General features: G+C 34.5%; 1 protein-coding gene across 4 annotated transcripts in view; it reads right to left on the bottom strand.

Moving 5' to 3' along the window:
* The window catches only part of CERT1 (ceramide transporter 1), a 105,179-nt gene that overhangs the window by 50,453 nt on the left and 39,883 nt on the right, over positions 1-14,843 (bottom strand). For all 4 annotated transcript variants that reach the window (XM_038532539.1, XM_038532536.1, XM_038532538.1 and 1 more), the window contains exons 4-5: positions 1,217-1,324; positions 264-402 (exon numbers count right to left, since the gene is read on the bottom strand). In XM_038532539.1, coding sequence (XP_038388467.1) covers positions 264-402; positions 1,217-1,324 — 247 coding nt within the window. The remainder of the gene's footprint in view (positions 1-263; positions 403-1,216; positions 1,325-14,843) is intronic.

Below are 14,843 nucleotides of genomic sequence, written 5' to 3'. Positions count from 1 at the left end.
ATGGATATATTCTTTAATGGAATAAAGAGTTTAAAAATCATTTAAAAATTGTCAGTCATATCTGGGATGGGGGATCAGATTACTTAGAATGTATTATTAAAGTGTATGAGTTATATGGACACTGAAATCTGTTACATTGGGAGTTTTTAGCAAAAGTGACTATAATTAACCTTTATCACTTAAAGATATTACCCTTTTTAAGATCAAGGGGCTTTAAATCCATTCATTCTCCAAGTAAAAATAGTGGTAATAGCCTAATTAACCTTTATCCCTTTGAAGTTCATCCTTGGAGACAGCATCAGCACAGGCATCAAAGTACTTCTGTAAAGTATCAACTTGTCTACATAGGATATCCCTAAAGGTTTCCATTTCCGCCAATTTTTCACGTAAACTGTGGCCTTTCTGCAAAACACACAAAGGGGGGAGGGGATGTAGTCCAAGTTAATAAAACTAGAATTTATATACTCCTATGATATTTCATCACCTTATTACTGAAGTCATGCGGGTAGCCACAACTGTCAGGTTCAATTTAATACTCAGGAATAAAAAAAACAAAACTCAGGAAGAGACTCGAACACGACTAATTAGTGGCTTGACAGTGATAAGCCTGAAGGAAATAAGAAAGCATTAAGTCTGATAATTTGCTAATATAACATTTAATACTTTCAAATTAAACTCTGTGAGGAAAAACTGTAGAAGACTTTGGGCAAATATGTTACTGGGTGCCCTTTCAAAGGAATACTGTCATCTACAGTACAGAACCCTTAAGAGACGGTGTTGTTTCATCATATGGAAATGTTGATATTGCTGCATTGGAGTTACTTTATATCCTTTAAGTAGGAGAAAACTGAGAGCAATGTAAATGATTTCGGTTTACAGAGGTACAAATGATCTTTGTCCAGTGGACACACTTGGTTACTATTTTCTGAATACTGACCAGCTTTGCATATATTAGCAAAATCATTTCAATATTCCTTAAATTATATTATTCTCCTTTGAATCAATTTTTCTTTACATCTTCTCTCATTAATGAATAAAATTTGATGTGTTCATTTTATATTTGTAAGAGTCTTGATTCTGCCCCTTAAAAACTACTCTATAATAGTATCAAATAAATTACATCATAGAAAATTTCTTCACAAACTATCAAATAATTTCTTTTCACAATACTCATTACTAAACTTGATTATGCCTTAAAGCATACACAACCACAAACCTTGAATGAAGAGGTGGATGTTGCAGAATAGCCACTTGCTCCAGACACCAGTGACACCATAGAGCCGTGTCGACGCAAGCTGGATTCAGATCCATATCCAGATTCAGTCTAAAAAGGAAAGCAAACTAGGTGAAAAAAAAAATTAAGCAAAAAGTACTTAATCATCACAATAAAAAAAAAAGTTGTCTATATGAGGTGATAGATGTTAACTAAACTTACAATCATTTCACAATATACACAATATCAAATCACTATTTTATATACTTTAATACAATTTTATGTCAATTATGTATCAATAAAACTAGAAAAAAGCAAAAGGTTTCCTACAAATCAATAGGATTATTAATAACAATAATTAGCAGTCTGAGTCCATTCAAGAAATATAAGCAATCTACTGACATAAGTAATGCCTTTCCGTTCCTAATTGCCATTTACTTCAAAAATTCACTGAATAAAAAAAAATTTTTTTTTTTCACTGAATAACAACCACATATTAAGCTACTGGGCTGAGAGTGTTTCACAACCAAAAAACTACCTAGTATAGGCAAATTCACAAGGACAAAGTAGAAGAGTGGTTACCAGGGATTAGAGGGAGGGAGAAATGAGATGGAATTTAACAGGCACAGGATTTTTGTTGCAGAAGATGAAAAAGTTCTGGAGATGGATGATGATGTTCAACATGAATGTACTTCATGTCACAGAACTGTACACTTAAACATGGCTAAAGTGACAAACTGTATATTTTACCATAAGTTAAAAAAATGGACAGAACAAGGCTAAAAAAATAATAAGAAAACATTCAGTATTACTTCTTTATAGGTTAATCACTTATCCTAACACAGCTTAAATAGAACCGTCTCAGTGAAGCCTTTCTTTTCACACCAGGCAGTTTGTTTTTGTATTCTCAACCATTCTATATCATGATTATGGCATTTACCACTCAACTATTATAGTTTACATCCTGTAATTAAGACCTCAGATGGTTCTTCTAGAAGACGACTATATCTTTTTAAAATTTCTGTATTCACTTCAACAGTTCATTGCAGAAAAAAAGTTTCCAATTTTGGGGTACCTGCATGGCTCAATCAGTTAAGTGTCTGACTTCAGCTCACGCCATGATCTCAGGGTCCTAGGATTGATCCCTGATCCTTGATCCCCAAATTGTCTGAATCTGCTTGTCTCTCTCCCTCTGCCCCTCCTGACTTGTACATGTGGCTCTCTCTCATATAAATAAATTCCTTAAAATTTTTTTTTAAAAAACAAAGTTTTCAATTTTGTCAGTCTGTTAAGTAATCACAGTATGGAAGATAACTAATTGAACTCCTGGATATTGGGATAGAGTTAGACTCCACACTGTAAATAATACTTGGGGTTGACATTTTATAGCCCACCCTTAAGACAAAAGCAGTACTATGATATAGACAAAAGAACTGAATATTTGAAAAAAATAACTTCCAAGTACCTGAGACACTCAAGTATTTTCGATCTCAGCTTATTTTCTCCTATTACTTTTAAAAAGAACTATGAATAAATTCAGTTGTAGTCACTAAATATAAGAGGTAAAATAATATCTGACATTGGTATCACACTTGGTGGCAACAATTGGAACTTTTTTAGATTACCTTTCAAGATTAAGACTAGGAATCATTAAAATTAAGTACATTGTATTTTAAGAACTATCTCTGCTAACATCTTACATCCTCTGTGTTTGGCTCCTGAAAATCCATTACATTTCCTATACAGCTATTGGTTTACCCAGATATCATTCTTTTTTTTTTTTTTTTTTCACTTTTCAAATTTTTAAATTCTAGTTAGTTAACATATAGTGAAAATTGGTTTCAGGAATAGAACTTAGTGATTCATTACTCACATAGGACACCCAGTGCTCATCATAACAACTGCCTTCCTATCCCTGACTCACCTCTCTCCATCAACCCTCAGTTTGTTTTCTATTGTTAAGAGTCTGATGGTTTGTTTCCCTCTCTTTTTTTTCTCCCCCCCTTATATGTTCACTTGTTTTGTTTCTTAAATTCCACATGAGTGAAATCATACGGTATGTCTTTCTCTTATTTCATTTAGCATAATACACTCTAGCTCCATCCCTATCACTGCAAATGGCAAGATTTTATTCTTTTTGATGGCTGAGTACACACACACACACACACACACACACACACATCTTTATCCATTCACCAGCCCAAGACATCATTCTAATTGAAAAATGTTCTTTTAGGTTTAAGAACATTAAATTTTCATACTGGTTTAATTAATAAATAAAATGTGCTGCCATTTTTATGTAAAAAGATCTTAATACCAATTCAAAACATTTTTCCAGGTCAGTATCACTTTATTCAAAGGAGGAAGAAAAAATGAGAAAGGGGAACAGGGATCCACAACTGAAAAAGTACACAATAGCTTATGGAAAAGAAGTAAATATCTTTGGCAAAAAGACTAGAAATTTATTCACATGAAAACCAGCAGTCTCTTAAAATTCACACTTCTAGTATATACCAGTTGCCAAACATTCAAAGTGAAATTGTCATACTTCAATACTGCTTGTTTATATGAAATACTCTAAGAAAGACACTGCAAGATGTTTTTAAGTATCAATTTACTAACAAATTATATATAAACTTAAGACTGTATGGAATCAAAGTTCTTCTCCAAGACTTACCTTACCCTACACCATTCCACATCCACATCTCAAAGCAAAGCAGTGATGAAGCAAAGTATTTTTGTACCAGGAAAAATTAATGGAAGGGTAAATAAAGCACGCACTTTATGTAAACTATACCTCAAAAAATTGACTTTTTTTAGAAGATAAAACTAATCTGTGACAAAAGAAAGTAGGCCTGGGGGCAGTGGTTACAAAGAGGTACAAGAAAATTTGGGGGTACAGATTACAGTTGTCTAAACTCAACTGTCCAATTAAAATGGATCCATTTTAAGAATATAAGCTGTACCTCAATAAAATTTTAAAAAGATAAGCTTATTTCAATATAACAGAACCCCAACAAAAGAGAATTCTAATTACAACAATCATATATTTCACAAAAAAATCAGATTTTTAAAATAATGTCCTTAAGCTACTAAGATTCTTCACCTAAAATGGCTGTAGTTTCTTCTCTCTCTTGACAGTAACACTAACTTTCTAAGTGTAGTGCTTCTACACTTTAACCATATTGGTTTGGTAAACTTTCTCAGTAGATTAAATATTGAAGACTGGAATTAAAAATAAGAATTTATCTGTAACAGGCGAAAAACATAAGGTACTTAAGTCACTTATCTGACACATATGGTCATTCATTTCTAAAAAGAAATTAATCTGAATTGACTTTATTTAAATACAAAAACATACTATGATTTACAATAAAAATTTTATGGTATTAAAAATAGATTTTGGATATCTATTTGCAAAATATTCAAAACCAAACAATTTAAAACTTAAATGCATATAAATACCCTCTCCATCTAGTTACTTTTAATCAATGAGTCTTAGAGGTAGCAAAAACTGCTTATTTTTTAAAGATCTTTTCTTTCAAGATCTTAGAACAGAACAGAAATACAACAAAGTTTTTCTAAAGGTTTCTTCACCATAACATACTTATCTCGTCTATTTTTTTCATGTTCCACTATTTCAAAACAAGTAACATTTCCTCACAGCTAAGAGAACAAAGACTCCACTATAGCAATATTGATAGTGTTGTACATTTAAAAAAAATAAATAATAAATGTATGTGAAGGCTGATATTTTAGTGTAATTGTATTTCTACCTCTAATAAAGTTTCACTTAAATAAATTCCATTATGAAGTATAAAAATCATTCCAAGGAAAAAGAAATAAACTATACGCAATTGTGCTGTTATGCAATCTAAATAATGGAGACTCATTTCTCACTCTATTTCAGTCAATGCACTAAGATAACTTTAAATACAAATAAATGCGTAACAAATATACATATATTCACAGATGAATCCTCACTGCTAAAAATCTAGTCATTCTGGAAATGTCTATTATTGTGCCAGTAGTACTGACATTGCATAAAATATTCCTGATGGTATTACCACAACATTTAGAGTAATTTTATGACAGTCACAAAATGGATCAAATCATTTTTGGGAGTCACAGAATAAAAATAAAAGAACACTCTCATTACTTTAAAGGAGTATCTTCAAGCTGTATAATTAAGCTTGATTTCCTTTTGTGTTCACATGACACGGGCATGATTTAGTTTCTGATTTCTCTAAAAAAAATCTAATCTATCATAAAAGATATTAATATTTTAAAAACATCTGGTCATAGATGCTAAAAATATTTCTAAAAGAAAAGTTATAAAACTATCCTGAAAAGGGTAGTGTTCCCAACATCTCCTTTGGCTTTACAAGATGTTTACTTTGAAGGCAACAATATTCATCCTGAATTTGTAAGATAGCTTTTTTGAAAGTAAAATGGGGTGAGGGAAGCAGGATGGAAATGTGAAAAAATTACTTTATTGTCACAAATGATATTGTGTTAAATGTTCTTAAAACTTATAACATGTGGGATCCCTGGGTTGCTCAGCGGTTTGGCGCCTGCCTTCAGCCCAGGGTGTGGTTCTGGAGTCCTGGATGGAGTCCTGCATCAGACTTCCTGCGTGGGGCCTGCTTCTCCCTCTGCCTGTGTCTCTGCCTCTCTCTCTGTCTCTCTCATGAATGAATGAATGAATGAATAAATAAAATCTTAAATTTATAACACACTTTCAAAATCTCATTGGTATGATTTTGGGACTAATGTTTCAAAGGTATGCTGGATTTTTCTTAATCCCACTCACTGTTCCACAAGAAAAAGAAGCTGAGCTTACTTAAAACCTCTAATTACTAAAACATAATATTTTGAAAACACAAAATTACATCTAAAATTAGTAATTCCAAATAGTTACTGCAGGAATATTTTTTCCATTTCAATATATCTGCTTAAACATCCTAATAGAATGCTTTGTAAAAATATCTTTTCCCAATTTGCGTGTTTGTAAATCATATTCCTGAACATGTTTGCATAAACATAGGATGCTCTTTTTTTGCTCAAACATTTAACTGTACACGTCCTATGTAGAATAGGCTCTTTTTTTTTTTTTTTTTAAGATTTTGTTTCTTTATTCATGAGAGACACAGAGAGAGAGGCAGAGACACACAGGCAGAGGGAGAAGCAAGCTCCATGCAGGGAGCCCGACGTGGGACTCAATCCCGAGACTCCAGGATCAGGCCCTGGGCTGAAGGCAGTGCTAAACCGCTGAGCCACCCGGGCTGTAGTTTACTGCTTTTAAATACTGCAATGAGACCACATCTTTATTATAATATTCCTTTTGTTTAAAACCAAAAAAAAGAAACCTCTAACAACAACAAAAAAACGCACAATCTTTTGGCCACTAGAGGGGATCAGTACCACTGGAAAGTAGCAGTATACGTGGAAAATTGATACGAAGGTTACTATTGGTCAAAGAACAATAGTAACTTCTAGATTCCTTAATGTGTACCTTTACCTTCTGTACCTTGACTTTTTTTTTGTACCTTGACTTTTAACGAAAATTAAAAGCATGATAAATTAAATCATACTATTCAAACTTACGAATTTCGTAAGACAACAGAAATGCCTAAGAACTGATTTAAAAAGAAAACTTCCTCAAAGTCACAATTAAATTCTGTATTTTGGCTTAATCAAGTAAGAGATAAGCTCATATATTATCATTTTATACAAGCTGTTCATCAACCGATCCAAAGGTAGTAGTTAAAAAAATACAGCAAAAAGGCTGACTTATTTTAAATCATCTAGTTATTAGTGGCATAGTTCCCTCTACCCTCAACTACACTGTCTCTTTCTATTTTAATTATGGAAAGAGACAATTATACAAGATTAAAGGCCAACAATAGAAATTAATGGAGCATTTTCCAGAAATTAAAATTCTGAAACCTATAATAAAACCAAATAAACTTGCTATGTTGTGAACATCCATACATCTTACCTTCAATATTATTTCAAAGCAAACCACATGAGCAAACCACAAGATACTATTTAATCAATAGAACTGTGATTTAAAATACCTTCTAAATTGCAGGGGCAACAATTTTATTTTTGTCTGAGTCAACACAAACATATTATTTGAAATATGAAAATTTGGTGTAATAATTCATGCCCATAAACATTAAAATCTTATCTATTTAGCTTTATAAATACTTATGAACCATCCCCCCACCAAGAGCAGTAGCCTCCAAGGTAGCAAGAACACAAGATAAAGAGAAGGTTCTAGTATTACTTTAACCACCAGACAACTTTACAAGTCAGTCACTACCTTCATGGGGTTAATTTTCTTACCTTTAAAATGCTATGTGTAGTCTAGGACTGTAATTCTCTGAACAAATCTAAATACCAAAACTTAGGCTAAAAATGTACATATGCAATGGGGGCCAAATGTAAGGCAGCCCTTTGCTGAACCAGATGGAAAGATATAACAGAACTCTTTGATACAATGTACCAGATTAGGAGAAGGTCAACAACCTACAGTGATTTCCAGGAATTGCAGCACCTCATGAATTAAAGAAATTTTAAAATAGATTTAAGAAAATTGTATTAGAGAGGATTTTATCATATTCTAACTGCCTAAATCCCAGCAGCACTCCAGCGAGTATAGTATTTGCTTACTCTCAAGATATTTTTCTCAAACAATACTAGAAAATAGAACATTTGCTCAGATTAGTCCCCGATTTTTTTTCTTCTCAGATCCTAGTCATTCTTGTATCATAATTTAAAACCCAATATCAAATAGACCATTTGAAGGTCATTTATTAGCATTTTCTTCTCCTGGAACATGAGATGAGCTTTCCTTCACAGAAATATCTAAACAGGCCAAGTGCTATAGTGAGATGAGGCTGGAAGAGTAAAAGCAAGTTCTTGTCAAATACCCCAGTTAAATGTTAAAAGAATGTTAAATAAGGAAATGAGACACTGCCTATTTTAATCCAAAATACTACAAAAATGCCCAAATACAATATGGTATTGTAGAAGCAGATAGTAACAACAGCTACCTCCACTTTCTTGACTTCAGAACTTCCTTTCTTGCTCTTATAACTTAGAGCTTTGAATTCCATAATACATCCTTGTAGCTAACGGGGAAATTAGTAAGCTACCAAGTACTTCCTCTGTACCAAAAGCTATTTGACACAACCAATGACACAAAAGATAATTTTAAGAACTCTGACACTGTGAAATTCAGACTTACCTTTTTAAAAAAATTCCTCCTTCCTTTAAAGGAATCTGGAGGTCCAACTGTCTTTTTTGTGACATTAAAATGGAGGTGAGAAATAACCAAATAACTAACAAATGAAGTGGTATAAGGGCAGTCTGTTAAACAATTTTCCCATCCTCGTTTTAGAAAACAAATACTAAGGGTTAGAGAGATCTTTTCTGTTTTGTTTTCAGAGGACAGCTGATAAGGGCTAACTTTCTAAAGAAATAGATGTGTTAGATATTAATTCCAGAGAACCACCCTGAATAAATTATAACAACGGTAAAAGCTAAATTCGGGATATTTACTTTGTACTGGCATGATGTCAACCCTTTAAAGCCATTATCTCATTTAATTCTTTTATTTTTTTAAAAAAATATTTATTTATTTGAGAGATAGAGACAGAGAGAGAGTATGAACAGGAGGAGGTAGAGGCAGAGGGAGAAACTGACTTCCCCCTGAGTGGGAAGCCCAGCATGGGGCTTGATCCCAGGACAGACTTGAGCCAAAAGCAGAGGCTTACCCAACTGAGCCACCCAGGCATCCCTCATTGAATTCTTTAATATCCTATATGAAATAGATACTGTTATGATACCCATTTTACAGGTGATTTTATTTAATGTCTTCAGAGTCACACCACTAGTAAGGGAGCCAGGATTTAATTCCAAATTCAAGTACCCAGGGCATCCCCGGTGGCCCAGTGGTTTAGCACTGCCTTCAGCCCAGGGTGTGATCCTGGAGACCTGGGATCGAGTCCTGCGTCGGGCTCCCTGCATAAGCCTGCTTCTCCCTCTGCCTGTGTCTCTGCCTCTCTCTCTCTCCTCCCTCTCTGTGTCTGGCATGAATAAATAAAATCTTTAAAAAAATGTATTAAAAAACAAATTCAAGTGCCCAGGATGTTAATCATAATGCTATACTGTTTCAACATCTAGAGACTTTGATTTTAATTGTTTCAAATCTCTTTCTAAAATCCTTCCTGAGGGATGCCTGGGTGGTTCAAGGGTTAAGCGTCTGCCTTTAGCTCAGGGCATGATCCCGGAGCCCCAGGATGGAGTCCCACATCGGGCTCCCTGCATGGAGCCTGCTTCTTCCTCTGCCTATGTCTCTGCCTCTCTCTCTCTCTGTTTCTCTCATGAATAAATGAAATATTTTAAAAATTCCTGAAAAAGCCCAAATGTCCATCAACAGATGAATGGATAAAGATGTGGTATGTATGTGTGTCTGTATATATACACACACACACACACACACACACACACACAAACACACAATGGAATACTACTCAGCCATCAAAAAATGAAATCTTGCCATTTGCAATGATGTAGATGGAACTAGAAGATATTATGCTAAGTGAAATGAGTCAATCAGAGAAAGACAATTATCATATGATCTTACTCATATGTGGAATTTAAGAAACAGAAGATCATAGGGAAAGAGAGGAAAAAATAAAGATGAAATGAAAGAGGTAAACAAACCATAAGAAATTTTAAATCATAGATAACAGGGTTGCTGCAGGGTAAGAGGGATGGGGTAACTGGGTGATGGACATTAAGGAGGACACATGATGTAATGAACTATGGATATTATATAAGACTGAGGAATCACTGACCTCCAGCTTTGAAACCAATTGATACATTATATGTTCATTAACTGAATTTAAATTTTAAAATATCAATGTAAAACCATTCCTGAGAATAGTTCTATTGATAAGATTTTACTGCCCCACTTCCACTCTAGTTTTTAAAAGTAGTATTAGCTTGTTATAAGGAAAAAGATACAAAATTATCTTCAATCTTGTAACTGAGAGTTACTATTCACTCTGGTATATTTCCTTTTTTTTTTTTTAAGACTTTATTTATGAGAGAGAGAGAGAGAGAGAGAGAGAGGCAGAAACACAGCAGAGGGAGAAGCAGGCTCCACGCAGGGAACCCAATGTGGGACTCAACCCCAGGACCCCAGGACCCTGCGCTGGGCCGAAGGCCGACGCTAAACTGCTGAGCCACCCAAGGATCCCCATGGTATATTTCCTTCTTATTCCCTGTACATCTCTTGCTCAAAACCTTACTGAGATAAAGTTTATATCCTCTTTTCCTTTTTATCTAATAAAATTTTCTCCTTACAGTATAGCTTTGTTAGTGTTTTACTGTACCATAATTTTGGTATTGTTTGCATATTAGTAGGCCTGAAGATATTTTTGGTTTTTGCATTTAGTATTTATCGACTTCCTACATAAAGCATTTTTCTGCAGGTTAATTGTATTTTTATGACCATTTCTCAGAAGCAGATTGCTAGAGGTTTTATTTTATTTTATTATTTTATTTTATTTATTCATGAGAGAGACAGAGAGAGAGAGAGGCAGAGACACAGGCAGAGGGAGAAGCAGGCTCCATGCAGGGAGCCTGATGTGGGACTCTATCCCGGGACTCCAGGATCATGTCCTGAGCTGAAGGCAGATAGATGCTCAACCACTGAGCCAACCAGGCATCCCACTGATTGCTAGGTTTAAGGATATGACCACTTTTGATATCCCTTGTCAAGTGCTTTCCAAAAAGACCGCACTCATGTACATTCCATAAGCAGAATATGCAGGTCTTTGTTTCACTGCAACTTTACCAGTATTATTAGTTTTTTGACCTCCTTTTAAGTGGGATCGATTAAAAATGTGCTCTATGACTTTACTTTTTGTTTCTATTTTTGTAGAAGTGATATACATTTCCTGTAACTATTTCAAACAATATAGACAATACTGAAAATTACAAAAGAGAATGAAAATTTAGGCTATTTAGAAATGACCACTGTTGCTTCTTCTAGATACTTCCTTGCATGTACAGCCTTACATTTGTACATAAATGATACTATCCTGTTTTGTATTTTTTTCTTCCACTCAGTAATATGTTCCAGGTATTTATTTCATATTTGATATAAATCTCGATTCCTCCCCTACTCTTAAGAAAGGAATGCATATCTTTTTTGGTAATTTTAAGTTTGGGGCCAAAGTCCCAGAATAATAAAGAATGTTCATTTGCTGACCTTTGTTCTATGTGTATATATTTCTTTTAGGGTCTCTTTGGAGAATTTAGGGTTCAGTTTCCTTGGCAAATTATAATCTTACATTTCAATAAAACTGCAAATATTCCTTAAACAATGTAAAACCTGTATTTTCTCTTACTGGGACATTTAAGGGAGCTTCAAAAGTAACAATAACTGTTTTGCAATTAGATGAAAAGAATAGAATGATGCCCTTTTTTTTGCGATGTGCTTTTGGAACTTCTAAAAGAAAATATGCACTGGTCCTTTTTTCCTAGGGCAAATCATAAAATAAAAAAAGTTAAGAGAGTAGCACTGATCCTTTGTTAAATCTGCTACTAGCTCTTTTAAGATTTATTTTCCCCTATTAAGTGTTCCTAGAGTAGCAATATAAAGGAATAGCCTGCCTGTTTTGCGGGTGAAGGAGGAATATGGTAGCTAACATTTACCTAGCACATATGATATATAATATAAATACTACAAAGTACTGTTAAAGATTTCTTCACTCTGAAGCAAACTTCTTATTTCCTTGTTTATTTCAAGTTCCACTATTTTGAAACAGGTAATATTTCCTTACAACAGAGATGGGCTAGAACAAAGACACCCTTTACAGCAACATCAATGTAATACATTTCTAGTAATTGACTGTAAATGAATATGGATGTTGACACTAGTTTAGTGTAATTATATTTCTCCCTTTAACAGTGCCTTATATGCAAAGTACGGACTTGATCCTATAGGAAATAGGAATCCAAACAGGATTTAAAACTGGAAGTAAATAACCTGATATTTATTTTTCTTTTCTTTTTCTTTTAAAAGATTTTCTTTGTTTCTTTATTTGACAAAGAGACAGAGAGAGAGAGAGCAGGCATTCACAAGCAGGGGGAGTGAGTGGCAGGAACAGGGAAAGGGAAAAGGAGGCTCACCACGGGGCAGGGAGCCTGACACGGACTCAATCCCAGGACCCTAGGATAATGACCCGAGCTGAAGGCATATACCTAACCCACTAAGCCACCCAGGTGCCCTCAGATATCTGTTTTTAAAGGATTATTCTGGCTAGAAAGGATTTTTAAGAGCAAAAAGACTTAAAAGTAGTTAGAAAACTGGAGAATTTATCCAAATGAATCACTTAGTGACCAGAACTAAAGAATGGCAGTGGGAAAATAGAAAAAGGGAATTAAATGATGACAGTATCTAATTACTCCTTTATCCCTCTACAGACCAAAAGGTTATTTCTGAAAAGAAAAAGGAACTAGGAAATGAGCAGTGATATAAGCTTTCCTATCAACAATCATATCTTGTCTCTCAAGGTCATGAAAAATGGTAAGAACTGTTTTCAGCTAGGATAACATTTTAACCTGCAGGATATTCATTTATTTTGCTACCTATTTTTATTGTTTCTAACCCAAAGCTTTCACCTTCAATTCCAAACCAATCCAGAATATTTACTGGACAATAAAGACCATATGAGCAAAGTTATTTCTTAGGCTATTAGTTAAAAAGATTTGATGAAAAAGAGCAGTTTTGTGTTCTCTGATTTAAGAGACATTTCTCTCAGATCATGTCCAGTATACTCAGCAAGTAAAATTAAAGAACAGTTTGACGATGTCAATATGTGTAAGCCACTCCCATCCACCATTACTTTTATAGTTCATTAGAAAAAACAGAATCCCATCTGTTTTGGTGAGTATCAGAAATATTCTCTGATTAAAAGTTCAAATACAAATACTGTAAAAACAAAAACAAAAAAAACCCCACCAAACTTTTAAAGCATAAAGCCTGATTTTAATACTTTCTACAGCAAGGACAGTTATTGAACTCTAGATTAAGTATCATTTTTTAAATCTTATCTAAAGAAATATTTTATAAGCTAATTATAGACTAATAAAGCATGGAAAAATAAGCTGAAAATCTAGTAAAATTCATCTAAATTGTTAGTAGCAAATGATGTAGAAAATGCTAGGGTTCAGAGCCAATAGCTAAGAGAGAATCCTTGAGACGTTTTCAGTGCAAAAAGCATGGGGACAGGACCTGGTGGGCAGCAAGAGCTGCACTGGGGTTTGATGGGGGACTGATTACGTATTTTCAAGTTGGAAGAGAGTTACAGACAGCACAAACCTCCAAGGTATTTTGGAAACAAGGTTTCCAGGATGTTGAGGGGGAAAAGGTTAGGAAACGGTCATCTATTTCTATTAAAACCCTGTCATGGGCAGCCAAGGTGGCTCTGCGGTTTAGCGCCACCTTCAGCCCAGGGTGTGATCCTGGAGACCAGGGGTCGAGTCCCAGGTGGAGCTCCCTGCAATGGAGCCTGCTTCTCCCTCTCTCTGCCTGTGTCTCTGGCCTCTCTCTCTCTCTCTCTCTCTCTCTGTCTCTCATAAATAAATAAATAAAATCTTAAAAAAAAAACACCCTAGTCATGAGACCCCCCCTTCAGATGTGTATCAGTGGAGCATATGCTTGGAGGACAATTGTTACCATGTGACTTTGAGGTAGAGATAAAGGAAGTTTCCAAAGGAATTTTTAAATGTCAAAAGTAGACTTACAGGACTCTGGGGGATTGGGATTATGTTAAACTAAGATTACCTTTTGCCCTCAGCAAAGTATTAATATTGAGGCAGCTGAGTTCCTAGAGGAATGTCACTCTGCCTGTTTTCAAGGACTTGTCAAAAGGCTGTAGGCAGTAAGGAAATTTTTTCTTTTGCTTTTGTTTCCCACATCAGCAAATATATGGTATTATACAAATCTGCAAGTATGGTAAACGTTATACAAAATTACAGATTACATCTTCAGAACATTACTATTTATATAGCCAATTCCACCCTACCCTTTAAGCACAAGTAAATATGCAATTAATTATAAATGGACCAAGAGTGGCCAATTCATAGTAACCTGGAGTGAACAGGCAATTAGATTTTCGTAAGACATTTACTTTGAAAATGCCAAGAGATTCGAGCAGTTAGGAGTAGGAGCTAAAGCTGAAAAGAAGCCAAAGAGGAAAAGGTCATGACAAACCAAGAAAAAGGAACTAAGAGTGGGATGGGAGAACAAAAGTTATCAATCAATAGGGACTATGAAAGAGGGAGAAGAACAGAATGAAACTAAGTTACATTAACCATAGGTGGGGTGGCAGGTGATAGGATAGTGAGTTTTCCCTACAGTAAGAGCACTGCAAGAGTTAAGTATACAGATCCAGTTTTCTTTTTTAATTTTTTAATTTTTAATTTTTTTAATTTTTATTTATTTATGATAGTCACACAGAGAGAGAGAGAGAGAGAGAGAGGCAGAGACATAAGCAGAGGGAGAAGCAGGCTCCATGCACCGGGAGCCCGATGTGGGATTCGA

This window comes from Canis lupus, chromosome 3 (genome assembly GCF_011100685.1).
Source record: "Canis lupus familiaris isolate Mischka breed German Shepherd chromosome 3, alternate assembly UU_Cfam_GSD_1.0, whole genome shotgun sequence".
In the NCBI taxonomy this organism is placed as follows: domain Eukaryota; kingdom Metazoa; phylum Chordata; class Mammalia; order Carnivora; family Canidae; genus Canis; species Canis lupus.
Note: the sequence above shows the minus strand (reverse complement) of the source record. Positions and strands in the feature narration are given on the sequence as shown.